The following is a 21,659-nucleotide window of genomic DNA, read 5'->3' on the forward strand; positions in this document are numbered from 1 at the left end:
CTGGGGACAGAGTGAGAGTCTACAGTCATTCCAATCCATGCCAATCATACCAGACGCTCTCTTGGCCAAAGCACTCTAGTAAGTTACAGCTTGGAACACACTAAAGAAAAGGAGATAGTCGCCTGCCCACTACTCCCACCTCCATTTTACAGAACTTTCCAGTCTAAATGGCATCAGACTCCAAAGGAAAAGTAAATAAATACAGTGTTCCCTAACTTAGTTGGGATTTAATGTTCACAAAGGCCTTCCACTGGAACCATCAGAGAAATGGGCTTCTAGTCCAACAGAGTATAGGGTTCTGTCAGCCTAAAAAGGAAGAGCAAGCCATAAATCTCAAAGTCCTCCCATGCCAACTGGAGAGCATACCACAGACCTGAAGAGGCTCTGCAAAGCTAACACGTACACTTTCTGGATTGAGGAATCCCTACCACAGGGTGAGGAAACCGACTGCTAACTACTACATTATCCTAACTTTGGAGACAATGAAACCAAGGTCAAAGGAGATGTATATATGTAGAATTCAAATGTTAATCCTGCCCTAATGAAGTGTGGGGTTTATTTTTGTTTTTGAAATAAAATCTTTCAGGCAAAAATTAATATTTCCATAATTAAGATAGAGCAAACACACATTCTTGAGTCCATTATTTAAGCAAATTTATACTATAAATGACTTCCATGAATATTAGAGTTCCTGAATATGATTTGAATATTTGCCTACAGGCTTATAGGAAGTTTCTGTAGCCTTTTCTTTGTAGAAATTCCAGTTTTTCTAAATTTTTCCTTCCTTCAGGTATTCCATTTTGCATTCTTCATAAAAGGCTGGATCATTGTAGTGAGCAGTTAGACATTCTTTTAATAGAGGATTTTCTTAATGGCATTTTCCTACCATAAGGATTCCAGAGTTCTTGCAACATTTGGTAAAATCTTGAAGTTGTTCAGAACACCTCTCTCTGGCCTTTTCTCTCATTATTTTAGGGATCCAAACATCTTTTTCAAGATGTCTGAGATGCTGCTTTAAAACTTGCAGTGTCTTCCCATTGTTTCTCATATAAAATTCAAACTCCTTGAAATGCTTGAAATGGTTTACCTGACATTTCATGATTCACAACTGAAACCCCTCCATAGCCATGGCACACACTCCTCTTTGATCTCAATTATTTCTTGTGGCCTTTGCTTAACTAAGCCACCGTTTTGTTTTGTTTATTTTTTTTGAGACAGAGTTTCGCTCTTGCTGCCCAGGGCTGGAATGCAATGGTGTGATCTCGGCTCACTGCAACCTCCGCCTCCCAGGTTCAAGCGATTCTCCTGCCTCAGCCTCCCAAGTAGCTGGGACTACAGGCGCACACCATCACACCCAGCTAATTTTTGTATTTTTAGTAGAGACGGGGTTTCACCATGTTTGCCAGGATGGTCTCCATCTCGACCTCATGATCTGCCTGCCTTGGCCTCCCAAAGTGCTGGGATTACAAGCGTGAGCCACTGCGCCCGGCCTCTGCCTTTATTTTCCTTTCTTGAAACATGCCTGCCAAGTAAAAATCTCAGGCTAGACCAGAGCAATGAGAGCTGTATCGAGACAGAGTTCCAGCTGTCCCTGCCCAGCTCCAGACGTGGGTGAGGACATCTTGGACCCACTAGCTCAGCTGACCCACAGGTAAATGCATGCTTAAGAGTCCAGGCGAGGCCAGGTGCGGTGGCTCACACCTGTAATTCCAACACTTTGGTAGATTGAAGTGGGTGGATCACTTGAGGTCAGGAGTTCAAGACCAGCCTGGGCAACATGGCGAAACCCCATCTCTACTAAAAATACAAAAATTAGCCAGGCCTGGTGGTGGGCGCCTGTAATCCCAGCTACTCAGGAGACTGGGGTAGGAGAATCACTTGAACCCAGGAGCCAAGGTTGCACCACTGCACTCCAGCCTGGGCAACAGAACGAGACTCCATTTCAAAAAAAAAAAAAAAGTTCAGGTGAGACCAGCAGAATAACCTCCCAGCCAACCCATAGGATCATGAGATATAAACTATTATTATAGTAGTATTATAAATCACTAAGATTTGGGGTGGTTTGTTATACAGCAATAGATAACTTGAAACAGCCCCCAGATTTAGGTCTAAGAGTTACTGAAAGCTTGTATCTTTGTACAAGTTCCTTGTGCAAGAAGCTTGACTTTTTTGGCCATAACTGAGTACAGGTTGAGCATCCCTAATCCAAAATTTAAAATGCTCCAAAATCCAAAACTTTTTTTTCTTTGAAACGGAGTTTCGCTCTTACTGCCCAGGCTGGAGTGCAATGGTGCGATCTCGGCTCACTGCAACCTCCGCCTCCCAGGTTCAAGCGATTCTCCTGCCTCAGCTGCCTGAGTAGCTGGGATTACAGTCATGTGCCACCACGCCCGGCTAATTTTGTATTTTTAGTAGAGATGGGGTTTCTCCATGTTGATCAGGCTGGTCTCGAACTCCCGACCTCAGGTGACCCACCCACCTCGCCCTCTGAAAGTGCTGGGATTACAGGTGTGAGCCACTGTGCCTGACCGAAAATCCAAAACTTTTTGAGCACTGACATGACACTCCAAGGTCATGCTCAAAGAGAATATTCATTGGAGCACTTCAGATTTTGGATTAGGAATACTCACCCGGTAAGTATATCAGGCAAATACTCCAAAATGCAAAAAATTTCAAAATGCTTCTGGTTATAAGCATTTCGGACAAGGGATACGCAACCTGTAAGAGTTTTAGGTCATTTGTTTCTAGGTCCCTGCTACCTCTATTTCCAATTCACATTTAGCAACTGTGGAACTAGAAAGGAAGGTGTTCACATGTCCACAGCAGATCACCAGCAACACAACTGTTTTGGAATTCCTCTTCACTTTGTCTCCTGGCCTGCTTTTCCATGTTCCCAACCTTATTCCTGAACTTTGGGGCTAGGAAATGCCTGGCTAAATTTAGAGCCCTTTGACTGGTACATCTCCCCCTCAGGTCCTGCACCTACTGCAAAGTAGCACCCTATTTAGCTTCAGTATTCTGCAACACTTTGATCCCTCTCAGCTGTTATTGAGGGAGACACTATAGCAAAAGAGTTAAAAAACACACAGCCTTGTCCTCAAACCTGGGCTAAATCTTTTCTCTCCTACGTAGTAATTTGTGTGGCTTATGAGCAAGTAGTTTAACCACACTGAGCTTCTTTCCACATCTGCAGAGGGAGGTATTAATAACTACCTTAAGATGGCTGGGTGCGGTCGCTCACGCCTGTAATCTCAGCACTATGGGAGGCCGAGGCGGGCAGATCACGAGGTCAGGAGATCAAGACCATCCTGGCTAACACGGTGAAACCCTGTCTCTACTAAAAAAAAAAAAAAAAAAAAAAAAAAAAAAAAGGCCGGGCATGGTGGCAGGCGCCTGTAGTCCCAGCTACTTGGGAGGCTGAGGCAGGAGAATGGCATGAATTCGGGAGGCGGAGCTTGCAGTGAGCCGAGATCGCGCCACTGCACTCCAGCCTGGGGGACAGAGCGAGACTCTGTCTCAAAAAATAATAATAATAAAATTAAAAATAACTACCTTAAGGTTATTGTAAGTATTAAATAAAGTAGAGCAGGTAAAATGCTCAGCTCAGTGTTTGGCGGGTAGTATAGTATTCACGCCTTTGTGTAATCTCCCAGAGATTACATCAGAGAGTTGTTAAATTAATCTGCCAGGTCCAGCGCCATCGCAGCGGGTGGAGAAGCAGCAATTGGGGAACTCTTCTGAGCTGCTGGTGCACCAAAAACAAAAAAGTGCCGTCTCGAAATTTTAGCTCCTTCGCAGTCTCCCACTGTCTTTTTAAAATATATATATATATAGATTGATTGATGGAACGCTTCATGAATTTGCGTGTCATCTTCGCGCAGGGACCATGTTCATCTTCTCTGTACCGTTCCAATTTTAGTATATGTGCTGTCAAAGCGAACACCTCCACTGTCTTTTGTGCTACCCTTTCTTCCACAGTATCCAGAGACCCCTAACTGCCCACTTGGCTCTGGGGCCACAGTCTCACAACCCTCCGCAACCCATTGGGGTAAACCAGCGCGGTGCTGTAATACCACACGCCACCAGCAGATGCCGCAGCTCCAACACTTCACAAAGCCAACTTTCAAAATTACCGCTGGCAGCCATTTACTATGCTATATACTTGCCAAGCTTTATGCCAGTCGCTTCCAGTCAACCCTGCACCAGTTGGCCCAGCTGGGAAATGCGGCCACTGTGAGGATTAAGTTAGTAAAATGGTACACAGTGCCTTAAACAGTGACTGGCTGGCAGCGTGAAATTATTACCAGGCCGAGACCAGCCTGGAGCCGCGGCCTCCACTCCTGCCTAGTGCAGTCCTGTCCCGGGCCCTCCTACAAGGACGTCCGGCCCTCGGGGTTGCCTTACAGCCAGTTGGGGCTTTTGCCCATTTTCCTGTCACCTGCCACCAAGCTGCTGCTACGTATCCCGGCTGGAATCTGACTCCCACTCCAGCAAAGTGGTCGGGGGGCAGGCCTGGGTCAGCGAGGCCACATCACCAGCTTCCTGCAGGAACTTCTAGAAGGCGAGCAGCCCAGAAAATGGCACGGGCGGCGGCCTGGGGGAGACCTCGGAGGGCAGGGAATCCCTGGTCCCAGGTGCCCCAGCCACCCCCACCGTTGCAGGTGCACGCCCACAGGGAGGCGCCACGTGCGTGCGGGGAGGCTGCGCGGTCCCAGTCTACCCACTGCAGGCCGCTGCCACCTGCCAGCGCACCACGCATCCTCGTCCGCCCAGGCTCCTGGGGCAAAGATAACTGAGTTAAGACACCAGTATTCCAATCTTAGTTCTATTGCTCACTAGCTACGTAAAGCAGGAAGCTTACAACCTAGTCTAGACCTAAGTCTCATCAACTGTAAAGGGAAACTGATACTTGTGCCCTGCCTACCTTACAGCTAATACATTTAGGTCTGTAATCCATTTTGAATTAATTAGTATGCTCAGTGTAAGGTAGAAGTCCGAATTCATCTTTTGTCATGTGGATATCATCGAATTGCCCCAGCATCATTTGTTGAAATCACCTTATCCTTCCTAATAAATTGTCTTTTTAGCACTTTGTCTGAAAATAAAAACAAAAACCAGCCGATCATAAGCATAAAGGCTTATTTCTAGGCTCTGAATTCTATTCCATTGATCAGTATGTTTATCCTAATGCCAGTACCACACTAATTTGATTACCGTAGTTTGATGTTAAGTTTTAAAATTTGGGAGTTTAATTCTTCTTTGTTCTTCTTATTCAAGACTGTTAAGGTTTTCCTGCATTTCCTCAAGATCAGCTTATCAATGTCAGCCAAAACTGCGTATCTTACAGGATTTATGTGACAATCACAAGTGAAAACATTGTTTTTATATATTTATTATGTAAATTAAGGGATTTATCATTTTTTACACCTATTAAGTCTGGCACCTTCTTTGGTTGAATCCACCTCTGTGGATTCCATCTTGAAAAGTTTTGTTTTTGGTTTTTCGGTTTCTGTTTTGTTTTTGTTTTTTGGAGACAGGGTCTTACTTTTTTACCCAGGCTGGAAATTCAGGGGCATGATCTCAACTCACTGCAACCTCCACCTCCGCCTCAAGCAATCCTCCCTCCTCAACCTGCTGGGTATGTGCCACCATGCCCAGCTAATGTTTTGTAATTTTTGTAGAGATGGGGTTTTGCCATGTTGCCCAGGCTGGTCTTGAACTACTGAGCTCAAGCAACCCGCCCTGCGTCGGCCTCCCAAAGGGCTGGAATTACAAGCACAAGCCACCAAGCCTGACCACATTTTGAAATATTCTGAGGATTTTAAAAAAAATAATAAATAAAAAAGGCAAGGTGTGGTGGCTCATGCCTGTAATCCCAACACTTTGGGAGGCCAAGGTGGGCGGATCACCTGATGTCAGGAGTTCAAGACCAGCCCGGCCAACATGGGGAAACCTCGTCTTTACCAAAAAATACAAAAAATTGCCAGGCATGGTGGCGGACACCTGTAGTCCAGTAGTCCCAACTACTCGGGAGGCTGAGGCAGGAGAATCACTTGAACCCGGGGGGTGGAGGTTGCAGTGAAGAGATCGCATCATTGCACTCCAGCCAGGGCAAGACTCCATCTCAAAAAAAGAAAAAAAAAAGAAAAAAAAAAGGCAAACCATTATATAACTCTAGCACTTTGGGAGGCTGAGGTAGGAAGATCGCTAACGCCAGGAGTTTGAGACTAGCCTGGGCAACATTAGTGATACTCCCATCTCTAAATATTAAAAATGTTTAAATCAGCCCAGCATCGTGGTGCATGCCTGTTATCCCAGCTGCTTTAGAGGCTGAGGCAGGAGTATCCCCAGCCCAGGAAGTTGAAGCTGCAATGAGCTGTGTTTGCAACACTGCACTCCAGCCTGGGCAACAGGGAGAGAGTGTCTCAAAAAATAAAATAATTATTATTTTTTTAAACTGTGGCAAAGACGTAGGAATTGGAGACAGAATGGCTTGCTTACCACTTGGAGACTAGAGTCTCAGTCTATTTGGTATGTCTGTAAAATGGGGCTGAATAAGACTAAAGGGAGGGCACAAGCATCATCCATTCCCAAGGCTGACACTGGTTAGAAATGTTAACAAGGCAGCTGGGTGCGATGGCTCACACCTGTAATTCCAGCACTTTGGGAGGCTGAGGTGGGTGGATCACTTGAGGTCAGGAGTTCGAGACCTTCCTGGCCAACATGGCGAGACCCCATCTCTACTAAATACACAAAAATTAGCCAGGTGTGGTGGTACACACCTGTAATCCCAGCTACTCAGGAGACTGAGGCAGGAGAATCACTTGAACCTGGGAGGTGGAGGTTGCAGTGAGTCGAGATCATGCCACTGAACTCCAGCCTGGGCGACAGAGTGAGACTCCATCTCAAAAAGAAAAAAATTAAAATTAAAAGATTTTTAAAAAGTTAGCCAGCCAGGCATGGTGGTGTACCACCTGTAGTCCCAGCTATTCAGGAGGCTGTTACAGACAAGACTACACATTTTGCACATTACTCATATTTATTAATATCCGAGCCTGTTATAGGCTTTTGCCACATTTTCCTTTGGGCTTTCTTGCACAAGAATTGCTTGAACCCAGGAGGCGCAGGTTGCAGTGAGCCAAGATTGCACCACTGCACTCCAGCCTGGACGACAGAGCAAGACAGAACAAGACTCAGTCTCAAAAAAAAAAAAAAAAAAAAAAAAAAACCAGAAATGTTAATGAGGTTACAAAGGGCAAGTGAGGTGGCTCAAGCTTATAATCCCAGCACTCTGGGAGGCCATGGCAGGCAGATCACTTGAGCCAGGAGTTCGAGACCAGCCTGGGCAACATGGTGAAACCTCGTCTCTACAAAAAATACAAAAATGAACCAGGCATAATGGTGTATGTCTGTAGTCCCACCTACTTGGCAGGCTGAGGTGGGAGGATTGCTTGAGCCCAGGAGGTTGAGGTTGCAGTGAGCTGATATCATGCCACTAAATTCCAGCCTGGGTGGCAGAGTGAGACTTGTCTCCAAAAAACAAGAACAAGGCAACAGTAGGCAGGAGAGAATGAGCAACTGTTGACATGAGCTTTAAAGCCAAACCCTGGTGGCCACAAGGGGCAGTAGGAACCTCTAGAAAATTCTGAGCCCAGGAGGTATCTAAAAGAAAATGGTAGGTATTTTAATAACAGGTAGGATTTTACAAAGTATTATTAGATTGGAGAAGGCGGCATGTTGAAGAAGCAAGAAAGCCCAAAGCAAAATATGGCAAAAGCCTATAACAGGCTCAGATATTAATATGAGTAATGTGTAAAATGTGTAGTCTGTCTGTAACAGCGAGTGAGAAGCATAATTGCTCAACCAAAGGGCTAGGAGCTAAAATTGTGGGTACGATGGGACTAAAAGGACCCCAAAACTATCACCAGCTAGGTTCACGATCATCACTGCAATAAAATGTCCCAGAATCCCAAGGTTGAGGAATCTTTTTGGAACCCCGAAGTTCCCCTTCATTATCACTAGATGGCGCCAAGAACACAACAAAGGACTCTAAGGTCCCAGAGCAACCAGAAACCTATCAGCGGGGAGGGGACATTTTCTCCGCAAGGAATTTCCCACTTCTCTGGGAGGGCTTTGGGTCCCTTCCTTCTATATATTTTTGCTATCGATCTTGATGTTTCTGAGCCTTTGAGATCCCTGAAACAACGGACATGAAGGAGACCCCCTGAAGAAACCTTTTATGCAAGACTCTCGGTTTGGCTTGGGCTAATAACAGAACCCTGGATGGGGACCCCAGCCTGCCTAGACCCCCTGAGGAAAAAAGTGGGACCAGGCTCACACCACCCACCTCAGAGCGCCCCCCGCCAACCGCCCCCAGCCCCACTTTCCAACCCACTCACTGCCTGGTCTGCTCCCGGTTGGAATAGGTGACATTCACCACTGCCGTCTCACTCTCAGTGTTCACTGCAGAGAAAAGAGAGGACAGCGTCAGAGCAGGGAAATCTGGAGGCCCAACCAATGAATCTCCAACTCCAGCTTTCCACATTTTGAGATCAAGAAGACATCTGGCAGGCCAGGCGCGGTGGATCACGCCTGCAAATCCTAGCACCTTGGGAGGGCGAGGCTGGCGGATCACTTGAGCCCAGGAGATCAGCCTGGCCAACACAGTGAAACTCTGTCTCTACTAAAAAATACAAAAATTAGCTGGGCATAGTGGCATGCGCCTGTAGTCCCAGCTACTGGGGAGGCTGAGGCAGGAGAACTGCTTGAATCACTTGAACCTGGGAAGCAGAGGTTGAAGTGAGGTGAGATCGTGCCACTGCACTCTGAACCTGGGCAACAGAGGGAGATTCCGCCTCAAAAAGAAAAAAAAAAAAAAAAAAAGATATCTGGCAGAACTCCAACTTGAATAAAAAGGCAAAAAAAAAAAAAAAAAAAAAAAAAAATTTCCCCTTTCAAGGGAGCTACTTGAAAATTCAAATTTACCAGGCAGGGCATGGTAGCTCGTGCCTGTAATCCCAGGACTTTGGGAGGCAGAGGCAGGTGGATCACTTGAGCTTGAGAGACCAGCCTGGTCAACATGGCAAAACCCTATCGCTAACAAAAAACACAAAAATTAACCGGGCGTGGTGCTGCACCCTTGTAGTCCCAGCTACTCAGGAGGCTGAGGTGGGAAGATCACTTGAACCCAGGAGGCAGAGGTTGCAATGAGCAAAGATTGTGCCGCTGCACTCCAGCCTGGGTGACGGAGTGAGACCCAGTCTCAAAAAAACAAAAAAGAAAGAAAATTCAAATTTACCTTCTTGCTTTTTGTAATTTGCTCAGTCGGTTCCCAAGAGAGTAGATACACAAATGGGTGTAGCCGCCCTATCAGCAGTTGCACAACAAGGCTATATGGCAACGCAAACACTACTACCCACCTCCACACACTCTAAAGGGAGTAAATTCCCTTTAGAAAGTTAAACTAGTTGGCCGGGAGTGGTACCTCACACCTGTAATCCCCAGCACTTTGGGAGGCCGAGGCAGGTAGATCACCTGAGGTCAGGAGTTTGAGACCAGTCTGACCAATATAGTGAAACCCATTTCTACTAAAATTACAAAAATTAGCTGGGTGTGGTGGCGTGCGCCTGTAGTCCCAGCTACTTGGGAGGCTGAGGCAGGAGAATCGCTTGAACCTGGGATGTGGAGGTTGCAGTGAGCCAAGATCGTGCCACTGCACTCCAGCCTGGGCAACAGAGCAAGATTCTGTCTCCAAAAAAAAAAAAAAAAAAAAGTTGAACTAGTTAAAAATCAACACATGGGGCCGGGTGCGGTGGCTCATGCCTGTAATCCCAGCACTTTGGGAGGCCAAGGTGGGCAGATCACGAGGTCACGAGATCAAGACCATCCTGGCTAACACAGCGAAACCCCGTCTCTACTAAAACAACAAAAAATTAGCCGGGCGTGGTGGCGGGCGCCTGTAGTCCCAGCTACTCGGGAGGCTGAGGCAGGAGAATGGCATGAACCTGGGAGGTGGAGCTTGCAGTAAGCTGAGATGGTGCCACTGCACTCCAGCCTGGGCAACAGAGTGACATTCTGTCTCCAAAACAAAAAAAAAAAAAAAAAAAAAAAAAAACACATGCTGAATGAGATTAGCAATTTATAGAAGTAAACATCCCAAGAAATGGCCTGCAAAGATATGGCTGACAAAACTTGTAAACACCTAAATCCATTCTAGCAGTCTATGTATTCTCAAGGACACAAGAACCAACGTGTATTAAAATTTAGCTGAACAGAGGCCGGGCACAGTGGCTCACGCCTGTAATCCCAGCATTTCAGGAGGCCAAGGCAGGTGCATCACTTGAGGTCAGGAGTTCAAGATCAGCCTGGCCAACATGGCAAAACCCAGTCTCCACTGAAAATACAAAAATTAGCCCAGTGTGGTGGTGCATGCCTGTAATCCCAGCTACTTGGGAGGCTAAGACAGGAGAATTGCTTCAACTCAGGAGGCGGAGGTTGCAGTGAGCAGATATTGCACCACTGAACTTCAGACTGGGTGACAAAGCGAGACTCTATCTCAAAAAAAAAAAAAAAAAAAAAAATCCTGCTAAATGGACTGACAGGAATGGCTGTAGAAGTCTAGAAAGAAAAAAAAGAATTTGCATGTTTTCCAGGGGAAAGGATTTCCTGTCTTGGATGTGGCCATTGTAGCCTCAGGATGCTAGCCATTGATCCCATCAAAATTCTTGGCTCTAGGAGAATGATTTGGCAAGCTGACATTAGAATCCCAAGCAGTCTAGAAACATATTTCTCACTTACAATTATTAAAATTAACCGTCTGAGGTGGGAGAATCACTTCAGAAGGTCGTGCCAGGAATCTGAGACCAGCCTGGCAACACAGGGAGACCCCATCTCTACAAAAAAATTAAAAAAAAAAAAAAAAATCAGCCGGGTGCAGTAGTAAACACCGACAGTCCCAGCTACTTGGGAGGCTAAGGCAGCAGGAGAATCACTTGATCCCAGAGGTTTGAGGCTGCAGTGAGCTATGATCACACTGCATTCTAGCCTAGGAGGCAGAACTAGACTCTGTTTCAAATAAATAAATAAATAAATAAATAAATAAATAAATAAATAAATAAAGTTAACCTTCTTTCTCCTATACCAATGTCTTGTGAATTTCGGTCCCCTGGGCTTGCTCAACCATGGGGTGGGGGACCATGGCTTAAATTAAGCCTCTGCCCCCACAACACTGAGGACAGAGAAGGCACTTGGTCACAAACTTCAGTGCAAAGAATCTGTCATCCAGGCTGGAGTACAGTGGCGTAATCAGAGTTCACAGAAGCCTTTAACTCCTGTGCTAAAGCTATTCCTCCCCTCTCAGCCTCCCAAAGTCCTGGGATTACAGGCATGAGCCACCACGCTAGGCCCCAGACCACTCTTAACTGCTCTGGCCTGCATCAGCAGGTCTCTCCCTCCTCAGTGGTAAGGAAGCTTCTGCAAGAACAATCTTCCGGTGACTGGAAATACAGTAGTAAACCAAAAAAACCTCTGCCTTTGTGGAGTTTATGGAGAGAGAGACAACAATAAGCATAATAAATAAGCAAGTTCTACAGAATATTTGACAGTGATGACTGCTATGGAGAAATATAAATCAGATGAGGCCAGGTGTGGTGGCTCACTCCTGTAATCCCAGCATTTTGGGAAGCCAAGGCGGGTGGATCACAAGCTCAGGAGACCAGCCTAGTCAATATGGTGAAACCCCATCTCTACTAAAGTACAAAAATTAGCTGGGTGTGGTGGTGGGTGCCTGTAGTCCCAGCTACTTGGGAGCTGAAGCAGAAGAATCGCTTGAACCCAGCAGGCAGAGGTTGAAGTGAGCCGAGATCACACCGCTGCACTCCAGCCTGGGTGACAGAGAGAGACTGTATCTCAAAAACTAATAATAATAATAATAAATCACATGAAAGAGAATGAGATAGGTAGAAAGAATGGACCTCACTCACAGTGACTTTTGAGCAGACTTAAGGACTTTCTCTATTGTCCAACAAAGTCAAACATTTTCCACACGGTTCTCTCCAAGTAGCAGATATCTTTCCAGATAGGGTGTGTTACAGCTCCCTAGTGAGCCTTGGATAAATTTAAACTAGTGTTGACTCCTTATACACCACTCAGTGAAATTCAGCGTGCACTTGCTTCCAAGCCACTGCTCAATCTTACTGTTTGTCCAGGAGTAACGTATTCATTAGTCTAAACTGTGAACAGTACTGAGCAGTAGTTATCAGTTAGTCCTGCTGCATCCTGGCATTTAAGATAAAGGGCAAGCTACAAGATTAGAGCAGGTTAGAACGTATTTGATAGATTCATCAGTTTACTCTTGGGTGGGTGAAGGTTTTCATCATTTATAATCATTTATAGCTTGCCCCTTTCCACAAATAATTTGAAGAGGAATATTTAAATCTCAAACCAAGTGATTATCCACTTGTTTCTTTAAGATCTCCAAACCTAACCCAGTATCTTGTCTGCCTAAAGACCACCTTATATCCAACCAAAGTCACTTTCCATTACTAAATGGACAAAACTTGTTTCATTTTGTTTTTGAAACAATAAAGAGTCTTGCTGTCACTCAGGCTGGAGTGCAGTGGCACAATCACAGCTTACTGCAGCCTTGGCCTCCTGAGCTCCAGCAATCCTCTTGCCTCAGCCTCCCTAGTGACTGGGACTGCAGGTATCCACCACTACTCCCAGGTAATTTCTTGTAGACATGGAGTCTCACTCTTTCCCAGGCTGGTCTCAAAACTCTTGTGGCTCAAGAGATCCTCCCACCTTGGCCTCCCATAGTGCTGGCATTACAGGTGTGAGTCACTGCACCCAGCTGGCAAACTTTTTATGACCTAGAATTCTTTTATCATTTTTCCTTCTGTGGGCCTACTCTTCAAACGATTTTGCTTACCTATCGAACTACATTAACTAAGTATTAAATCCTCTGCTTTTTTTTTAATTGACCAAAGACATACATTGCTACCAATCAGAGCTTCTAAAAAGAGACAACCGGTTGATTATTCCAGCCAAAAACAAGAAACATGAAGCTTTTAAAGTAAAATGGCTGCAGGGTAACTCAGGTTGAATGCAAGATTTCTGTTCTTAGACTATTTCTAAAATCCTGGGATAGCCATTTCTACCTTGGTTGATCCCTAAGAACCTGGAGACTCCATGCTGGGAAGGAGTGGCTTTGTTCAAGCCTCCTGCTAAACAGAAGAGAAACCCAGTTCCACAGATAACTAAGACCCGAAGCCGAGGCCAAGAGTCCAGGCCCCCAATCCAATGTACTTCCCTGTGTAACACATTCTATCTGCCTTTCTTCTTTTGGTTTTCAATGTTGATTTGATCATGGAAAGTGAAGCAGAGGCCGGGCGTGGTGGCTCACGCCTGTAATCCCAACACTTTAAGAGGCTGAGGCGGACAGGTCACAAGGTCAGGAGATGAGACCATCCTGGCCAACATGGTAAAACACGTCTCTACTAAAAATACAAAAATCAGCTGGGTATGGTGGCACGTGTCTGTAATCCCAGCTACTCAGGAGGCTGAGGCAGGAGAATTGCTTGAACCCAGGAGGTGGAGGTTGCTATGAGCCAAGATCATGCCATCTTCACTCCAGCCTGGTGACAGAGCAACACTCCATCTCAAAAAAAAAAAGAGAAAAGAAAAGAAAAAAGAAAAAGAAAAAGAAAGAAACAAAGTGAAGCAGAACAAATGCACCAAACTCCTCCAACCCCTACCACAAGCACCACCCCATGCCCGGCCCACTCTTACCTTGCTCACAGTTCTCTACTGTCCCATACTGAGCCAGCAGGCTGTCCAGTACCTAGGAGCATGGAGAAGGGAAGTACACTTAACTCTGAGTCCCAGGACCCTTGCAAAGTAGCCACTGGACACCCTGCATCCTAAAGCAATGGGGCATACACAGAGTCATAGGAGTGTTTGAGCATTATTACCTGTCCAGTGTAACCTTTCTGGGGTGCTAATGCGGATGGGGTGTCTTTGCAGGACTGTACTTAAGTTCTGCCTTAAGGGCTTTTTGGGAAGCAGACCTGGGCTGCCTGGGTCCCTAAATTATCTTCTGCCACATTACCAAGTTTAGGGCTTAGGAAACACTCGTCTACCATCTCCCTAATGCCTCTCACCATAGGGACAACCTAAAAGATGGGGCTGTGGGTTAAGAAAAGATAAGGCTGGGCGCAGTGGCTCACTTGAGGTAAGGCATTTGAGACCAGCCTGATCAACACAGTAAAACTCTGTCTCTAATAAAAATACAAAATTAGCCGGGCATGGGGGTACACGCCTGTAATCCTAGCTACTTGGGAGGCTGAGGCAGGAGAATCGTTTGAACCTGGAGGAAGAGGTTGCAGTGAGTCAAGACCACGCCACTGCACTCCAGCCTGGGCAGAGAGCAAAACTCCATCTCAAAAAAAAAAAAAAAAAAAAAACAGAAAGAAAGGACGAGGAAGGACGGACGGATGGACGGACGGATGGACGGGACCCAGGTCTCCCTGGCCTGGCCCCAGACCTCCCCAATCATTTCTGGCAGCTCCAGCTGGTCCAGATGTACTTTCTAGGCTCCAGTATCCCATTCCATTTAGAATTTCCCCCAAACACTTACTTCCCATCGGAGCTGAGGTGGAATATTTCGGATTTGAATTTTCCGGCTCCTGAAAGTAAAGAGGGAGCAGAATTAAAGAAAGCTCTGAATACATGAGGGGTCTGTAAACTTGCAGTTTCTAATCCTTTTTTTTTTTTTTTTCTTTCTTTTTTTTTTTTTTTCGAGACGGAGTCTTGCTCTGTCGCCCAGGCTGGAGTGCAGTGGCCGGATCTCAGCTCACTGCAAGCTCCGCCTCCCGGGTACACGCCATTCTCCTGCCTCAGCCTCCCGAGTAGCTGGGACTACAGGCGCCCGCCACCTCGCCCGGCTAGTTTTTTGTATTTTTTAGTAGAGACGGGGTTTCACCGTGTTAGCCAGGATGGTCTCGATCTTCTGACCTCGTGATCCGCCCATCTCGGCCTCCCAAAGTGCTGGGATTACAGGCTTGAGCCACCGCGCCCGGCCACGCAGTTTCTAATCCTTGCCCCAGTTTCTATTTCCCTACCTTCAGCTCACCAACACCATAGTCTTAAAATTTAAGAATAAACTTTTAGGAATGGAAACTTGCAGTAGGGGTACCTTGCTTTAGAGACCAAAATTATCATGAATGCTACCACACCTAGGAATGCAGAATCAGGTGTTCTAAGCACTCAGTTAACATTTCAAACAAAAAAAAAAACACACACACACACAACTGTTTTGTTTATCCCACTACTTTCTCACTCATTCCTTTATTCAGTAAGCAGGTTACCATAACTATGTTCCGGGCACTAGGAATACAAAGCTAAATAAGACATTATTTTTTATTTTTTATTTGTTTTTAAGACAGAGTCTCGCTCTGCCACCCAGGCTGGAGTGCAATGGCACGATCTCGGCTCACTACAACCTCTGCCCCCTGGGTTCAAGCGATTCTCCTGCCTCAGTCTCCCTAGTAGCTGGGATTACAGGTGTGCGCCACCACATCAGGCTAATTTCTGTATTTTTATTAGAGACGGGGTTTCACTATATTGGCCAGGCTGGTCTTTTTTTTTTTTTTTTTTTTGAGACAGAGTCTCGCTCTGTCCCCCGGCTGGAGTGCAGTGGCGCGATCTCGGCTCACTGCAAGCTCCGCCTCCCGGGTTCCTGCCATTCTCCAGCCTCAGCCTCCCAAGTAGCTGGGACTACAGGCACCCGCCACCGCGCCCGGCTAATTTTTTGTATTTTTTGTAGAGACGGGGTTTCACCGTGGTCTCGATCTCCTGACCTTGTGATCCGCCCGCCTCGGCCTCCCAAAGTGCTGGGATTACAGGCGTGAGCCACCGCGCCCGGCCAACCAGGCTGGTCTTGAACTGCAGACCTCAGGTGATCTGCCCATCTGGGCCTCCCAAAATGCTGAGATTACAGGCATAAGCCACAACACCTGGCCCAAGGCATTATTAATTAATCTAACAACCATTTAATTAATACCTACTTCACATACTACTTTGTTCCAGATGCTGGAAACACAGAAATAAACAAAAGAGACAAAATGCCTGGTTGAAGGTGTTCACAATTTATTAGGTGAGATAATATACACAAACAAATCACAGCAGGATATAGTGCAGTGGTTAAGTCCTTGGCACAGATACGGATTTAAACCTATGCTCCACTTACTAGTACTGACCTTTACAAGATTGTTTAACCTCTTCAAGGCCATTTCATTCACAGGGTGGTAGGTGATGCTAGAAAATGTAAGTACTTAAAGTGTAACAATAGATGTATCTGTGAATACTAAGGTGGGAGTGATTAACACAGGTACAAGTCAGCATAATGCCACTACTTTTCTCTCTCCCAGTAACTATACAATATTTTTTTCTTCCCAGCTTTATTATGACTATTATTTACTAACAATCTTGTAAAGTGCTCTGTCACCCAAACTGGAGTGCAGTGGCATAAACACAGTTCACTGCAGCCTAGACCTCCTGGGATCAAGCAATCCTCCCACCTCCCACCCTCCTGTATAGCTGGGACCACATGTGCATGCCACTATGCCCAGGTAATTTCTTCTTCCCATCTTTAAAATGTAATTTTTAGGCAGGCGTGATGGCTCATGCCTGTAATCCCAAAGCTTTGGGAGGCCGAGGCAGGCCAATCACTTGAGGTCAGGAGTTGGAGACCAGCCTGGTCAACATGGTGAAATTCCCTCTCTACAAAAAAAAAAATTAGCAGGGTATGGTGGCACGTGCCTGTAATTCCAGCTACTCAGGAGGCTGAGGCAGGAGGATCGCTTGAACCAGGGAGGCAGAGGTCACAGTGAGCCAAGATCAAACCAGTGCACTGCAGCCTGGGCAACAGAGTGAGACTCGTTTAAAAAAAAAAAAAAAAAAAAAGGTAATTTTCCCTAAGGAAGGCTTTCAGGTTCAGGACTGACTCCCAGATCACTTGCTCACCACCCAAATCAATGCGCTAATCCCTGTGTTTAAGACTTTTAAATTGACTTAATGCATTGGTCAATTGGATTTGTATCTTTGTTTATCCTTGATCACAAACTCTTAGTCCAAGGACAATGTCCAAAAAAACTCTAGTGGCTTGAAGGAAAACTGAACTAGAAAGTAAGAAAGTCTAGTTCTAGCCCTTAACCTGCCCCTGACTGGCTGTTCCTCTAATTAAGCCTCTCGTAAGCTTCGGGCCTCAATATTCCTATCTGACATGCCAGCCCTTGCCCAGCCTGGGGGAAAGGGTGCTGAAAACATAAGGGACCAGAGAAAAGGGATGCTAAGCTCTAGCTGTAAAAGCATTGACCTTGGCTATCCTGAGCCAGTTCACTCACTTCACCCATTCACCCATGTGACCTCAATATCTCCAGCTTTACAGTGGGTACAAGCAAGGTCTCTGATATTTTCTAGCCTGCCATTCTAAATATGTTAAGGAAAACTCTCTGAGGGATGAAATAATGGGGAAAGAAGGAAATAAGTATTGAAGAGAATCTCTGCGGCTTTCTTTGGTTTGTTCATGAACTTGACCTAAGTAGGTCAGATTATAGCAGGACAAAATAATAAGATATAAATCCAGTTCCAGGTCCCCAAATGCCATCAGACCACCTTTTTGTGATTCAATTCATTGGCCAAGAGGGAACCCCTGCCTTTACCCTTGTGAGGAATTTCCCACAACTCATTTGATGACCAACTAGACAGAATGAAAATGTAGAAGCCCTCACAATGAAAGCAAAGCTGCTGGAAGAAATGAGGAAAAGAAATGGCCATGCCATTGGAAGACTGAGAACACAGACCTAGTTTAACACCTATAACAGGTATTGCCCAGGCCCAGGCCCAGGACCTCCCTCAAGGGAACACTTCTGGATGAAGGGCAGAGAGGTGGGGGTGGCTTACCTGGGAGTTCAAACCAGTAAGGGCCTAAGGGAACCCCAGTTTAGGAGCCCAGTTTGAAGTGTGCTCTTTCAAGATGGTCCCTTAGTACAATCTAAGGTCAAAGGTCAAAATTCCCTCACACTTCAAACTCCCAGTTTTAGAGGCTTTCTTTCGTGGAGGGGATGGGGGGAGGAGAAGGGTGGCAGTGGTGAAATCAAATCTCTGCTGGGATGTTAATCCATATCCTGAAAGCAATGGCAGGCAGATCGTCTGGAATGTCTGGAATGTTCCAGGAGAGGGAGGGGGAGGAGGGCAGGGCCACCCAACCAATGAAAGAAAAGACATCCCGGCAGCCCTCCCCCACCCCCAACCAGCAGAGACTCACCCAGCCCTCCAGGGCACACACCCCACCCTGGGAACCCACTCCAGGCCCCTCCAGGCCTCCTTTCAGCAAAGCCCCCAGCCCTGATTAAAACACAACGAGGGGGCAGGGAGGCACAGAGGCCATGAAGAACCTTTGTCTTTTAAGCCCTTGGCCCAGTTTCTGCTAAGTATGGTGCTACCTAATTTCTTTCAGGCCCAAGCACATGGGGCATTGCTGAGAACTGTAACCTGTATTTTCCTTCGCTTGGTCCCAGTCTCATTCATTCCACAAACACTTAGAGAAGGCCTGGTGTGGGCTGAGCTCCGGCAGTGTATTGGGAACTTGGGGGATCCAGATGGAAGCTAAGAGCACCCTAACTGGTTACTTCTTCACTCTGAACCTTAGTTACCTCCTATGAAACTTGAATAAGGCTTTTATGAAGACTTCAAAGAGAAGTTGTATAAAACAAGCTGCTTGCCATGTAGTAAGCACTCAGTCCATGTCCAAGTCCCCAGTCCCAGGGAACTGGAGCATCCACACTAGCATGGAAAGAGGCAGGCGGGTAGGGTTGACGATAGAAACAATTATTAAGATTTTACTTATGCACTGGTGGGGAAAATAGTGAAAAATACCACTGCCTAGAGCCCCACCCCACTCCCCCATCTCCCCAGTTAAAGGGTCCAGGTACCAGGGACCAGGGACCCACTCCAGTACTTCAGTAGATCAGCTTCTACCAGAGCTGCGAAGTGCCTTTGCCCTGTGGGCAGTATCTCCTGGGCACCTTCTATGTGCCTAGATTGCCGAAACCAATGAACATCCATTGTTCAGAAAAGGAAGGTGAACTCTGAGTTCATTAATTCCCCCTACCCTCTTCCACCCTCCTATAGCTGATAAACCTGTGGATTCAAAGAATGAAGCAACCAGTCCCTGGCAATAAAGGCAACAGTTGCACCAGCCTATTTTCCTGGGTGCCAACATGCTGTGGCTTCTGGTGCCCTCTGCCTGCCTTGATCTACAGAGCAGTTATCAGGTCCTGGGCCAGGGGTGGGGCATGTGGGGGCAGGGGCGGCAGCTTGCCAGATACATAGTAGCTATTGAGGATTCACCTCTCAAAGGCTGCTGGGCCAAGGAGGGGGCATAAGAGCAACAAAGACGGAGTGACAATTCTCCAGAAGCCCAGGGGGGATTCAGGAGAAAACAGAGGGAAAGAGCATCCTTGCAACAGCTTAAGAAGCTATGTAGGAAGGAAGAGATTCAGGGAGCACAGGGAGAGGGCCCCTGGGAGGGAGATGAGATTGGGAACTCTCCCTGGGCTGACAGTTCTCATCCTTTCATACCTCAAGAGTTCAGAGAAGGCCGGCCGCGGTGGCTCAAGCCTGTAATCCCAGCACTTTGGGAGGCCAAGACGGGTGGATCACGAGGTCAGGAGATCGAGACCATCCTGGCTAACACGGTGAAACCCCGTCTCTACTAAAAAATACAAAAAACTAGCCGGGTGAGTTGGCGGGCGCCTGTAGTCCCAGCTACTCGGGAGGCTGAGGCAGGAGAATGGTGTAAACCCAGGAGAGGGAGACAGTGAGCTGAGATCCGGCCACTGCACTCCAGCCCGGGGGACAGAGCGAGACTTCGTCTCAAAAAAAAAAAAAAAAAAGAGTTCAGAGAAGTGTCACTGACTTGACTTACACCAAAGAGAAAAGAAAACAGTTCTCAATTAGGGAAGAGCCTACTTTTTTTTTTTCTTTGAGACAGAGTATTGCTCTGTCATCCAGGCTGGAGTGCAGTGGTGGGATCTTGGCTCACTGCAGCCTTGACTTCCCAGGCTCAAGCGATCCTCCCACCTCAGCCTCCTGAGCAGCTGGGACCACAGGCACATGCACCATCACGCCTGGCTCCAATTTTTTTTTTTTTTTTTTTTTTTTTAATTTGTAGAGATGGGGCCTCACTATGTTTTCCAAGCTGGTCTCACACTCCTGTCTGTCCTCAAGCGATCCTCCCACCTCAGCTCCCAAAGTGCTGAAATTATAAATGTGAGCCACCACACCAGGATGACAATAATTTGACGTCATCAAATACCTAGTCAATGTTCAATATGCCAAATAATCACTTTTTAACTAACTATGGAAATAGGAAGCTGGGAAAAGAAGTTAATAGTTTAAAGAATTATAGGTGGGATGTTTTGATTTATCGGAGTGCAATTCCATGGCACAGACCCACTGTTCACTGGGTCATGTGAACTCTTAAGTGTTTTCTATTTTGTCCTCCAGCCTAAAGTGAGTTTACTTTGGCAAAGGCCTTCTGTTCCCTTTATGTCTTCAAAAAGGCAGCACAGGGACAGTGCAAAGAGTCTGGATTCAAACAGGCTTTGGGTTCAAATTCTGGCTGTGGTTCTGTGTGGCTGTGTGACTCAGACAAGATACTCAACCTCCCCATCTCAGTACCCTGGTCTGTAAAACATCCATTGATACCACCTTAGCGGGTAGGGAGGATTATGAGAGATGGTTAAAGTAGAAGTTAGGGCCGGGTACCGTAGCTCACGCCTGTAATCCCAGCACGCTGGGAGACCGAGGTGGGTGAGTCATGGGGTCAGGAGTTCGAGACCTGCCTGGCCAACATGGTGAAACCTAGTCTCTATTAAAAATATATAAATTAGCTGGGCATAGTGGCGCACACCTGTAATACCAGCTACTTTGAAGCAGAAGAATCGCTTCAACGAGAGAGGCGGGGAGGTTGCAGTGAGATCGCACCATTGTACTCCAGCCTGGGTAACAGAGCATGACTCTGTCCCCCACCCCACCTCCCCCAAAAAATACATATATATATATATACCCCCCAAAAAAAAAATTAGCCAGGCATACACCTGTGGTCCCAGCTACTCAGGAGACTGAGATGGGAGGATCACCTGGGCCCAGGAGGCAGAGGTTGCAGTTAGCTGAGATGGCACCATTGCACTCCAGCCTGGGTGACAGAGTGAGATCCTGTCTCAAACTAAATAAATAAAGCGTAAGTTAGGAGCCAGGCACGATGGCTCACTCCTGTTGTCAATCTTTTAAAGTCATATTGTAATTTATATTTTAGAAATACATACTGAAAGTTACAAATAAAATGACATGTCTAAGATTTGCTTCAAAATAATCAGAGCGCAGGGGAAAATGAAAACAGACTGCATATGCATGGTAATTGTTAAAGCTAAGTGATGGGTGGTACATGGAGGGGTTATTACATTATCCTTTCTACTTTTATGTTTGTATTTCTTTCCATAATAAAAAGGTAAAAACAAAAAAGACTGGTAATTCCAGCTCACCCAGTTCTGAAGTCATAAGCAGTTCAAAATTAATAGAAACTAGTATGAAGTAAT

General features: G+C 46.3%; 1 protein-coding gene, 1 non-coding gene and 1 pseudogene across 4 annotated transcripts in view; all 3 read right to left on the minus strand.

Moving 5' to 3' along the window:
- Nucleotides 1-21,659, minus strand: part of LOC105472337 (insulin like growth factor 2 mRNA binding protein 1) — a 58,372-nt gene that overhangs the window by 14,375 nt on the left and 22,338 nt on the right. Inside the window, exons 3-5 of one of the 3 annotated variants that reach the window (XM_011725480.3) lie at nt 14,636-14,684; nt 13,789-13,840; nt 8,400-8,463 (exon numbers count right to left, since the gene is read on the minus strand). In XM_011725480.3, the coding sequence (XP_011723782.1) occupies nt 8,400-8,463; nt 13,789-13,840; nt 14,636-14,684 (165 nt within the window). Of the gene's footprint in view, nt 1-8,399; nt 8,464-8,985; nt 8,996-9,298; nt 9,638-13,788; nt 13,841-14,635; nt 14,685-21,659 lie in introns of those variants that run through there. The other 2 variants (XM_011725483.3, XM_024789928.2) reach the window with 2 other exon arrangements.
- LOC112424982 (COX assembly mitochondrial protein homolog pseudogene) lies at nt 11-967 on the minus strand (annotated as a pseudogene).
- LOC112424989 (U6 spliceosomal RNA) lies at nt 3,837-3,943 on the minus strand. Its single transcript, XR_003015961.1, has one exon. It is a non-coding gene; the product is annotated as a U6 spliceosomal RNA (small nuclear RNA).

Source organism: Macaca nemestrina, chromosome 17 (assembly GCF_043159975.1).
Source record: "Macaca nemestrina isolate mMacNem1 chromosome 17, mMacNem.hap1, whole genome shotgun sequence".
NCBI classification, from domain to species: Eukaryota; Metazoa; Chordata; class Mammalia; order Primates; family Cercopithecidae; genus Macaca; species Macaca nemestrina.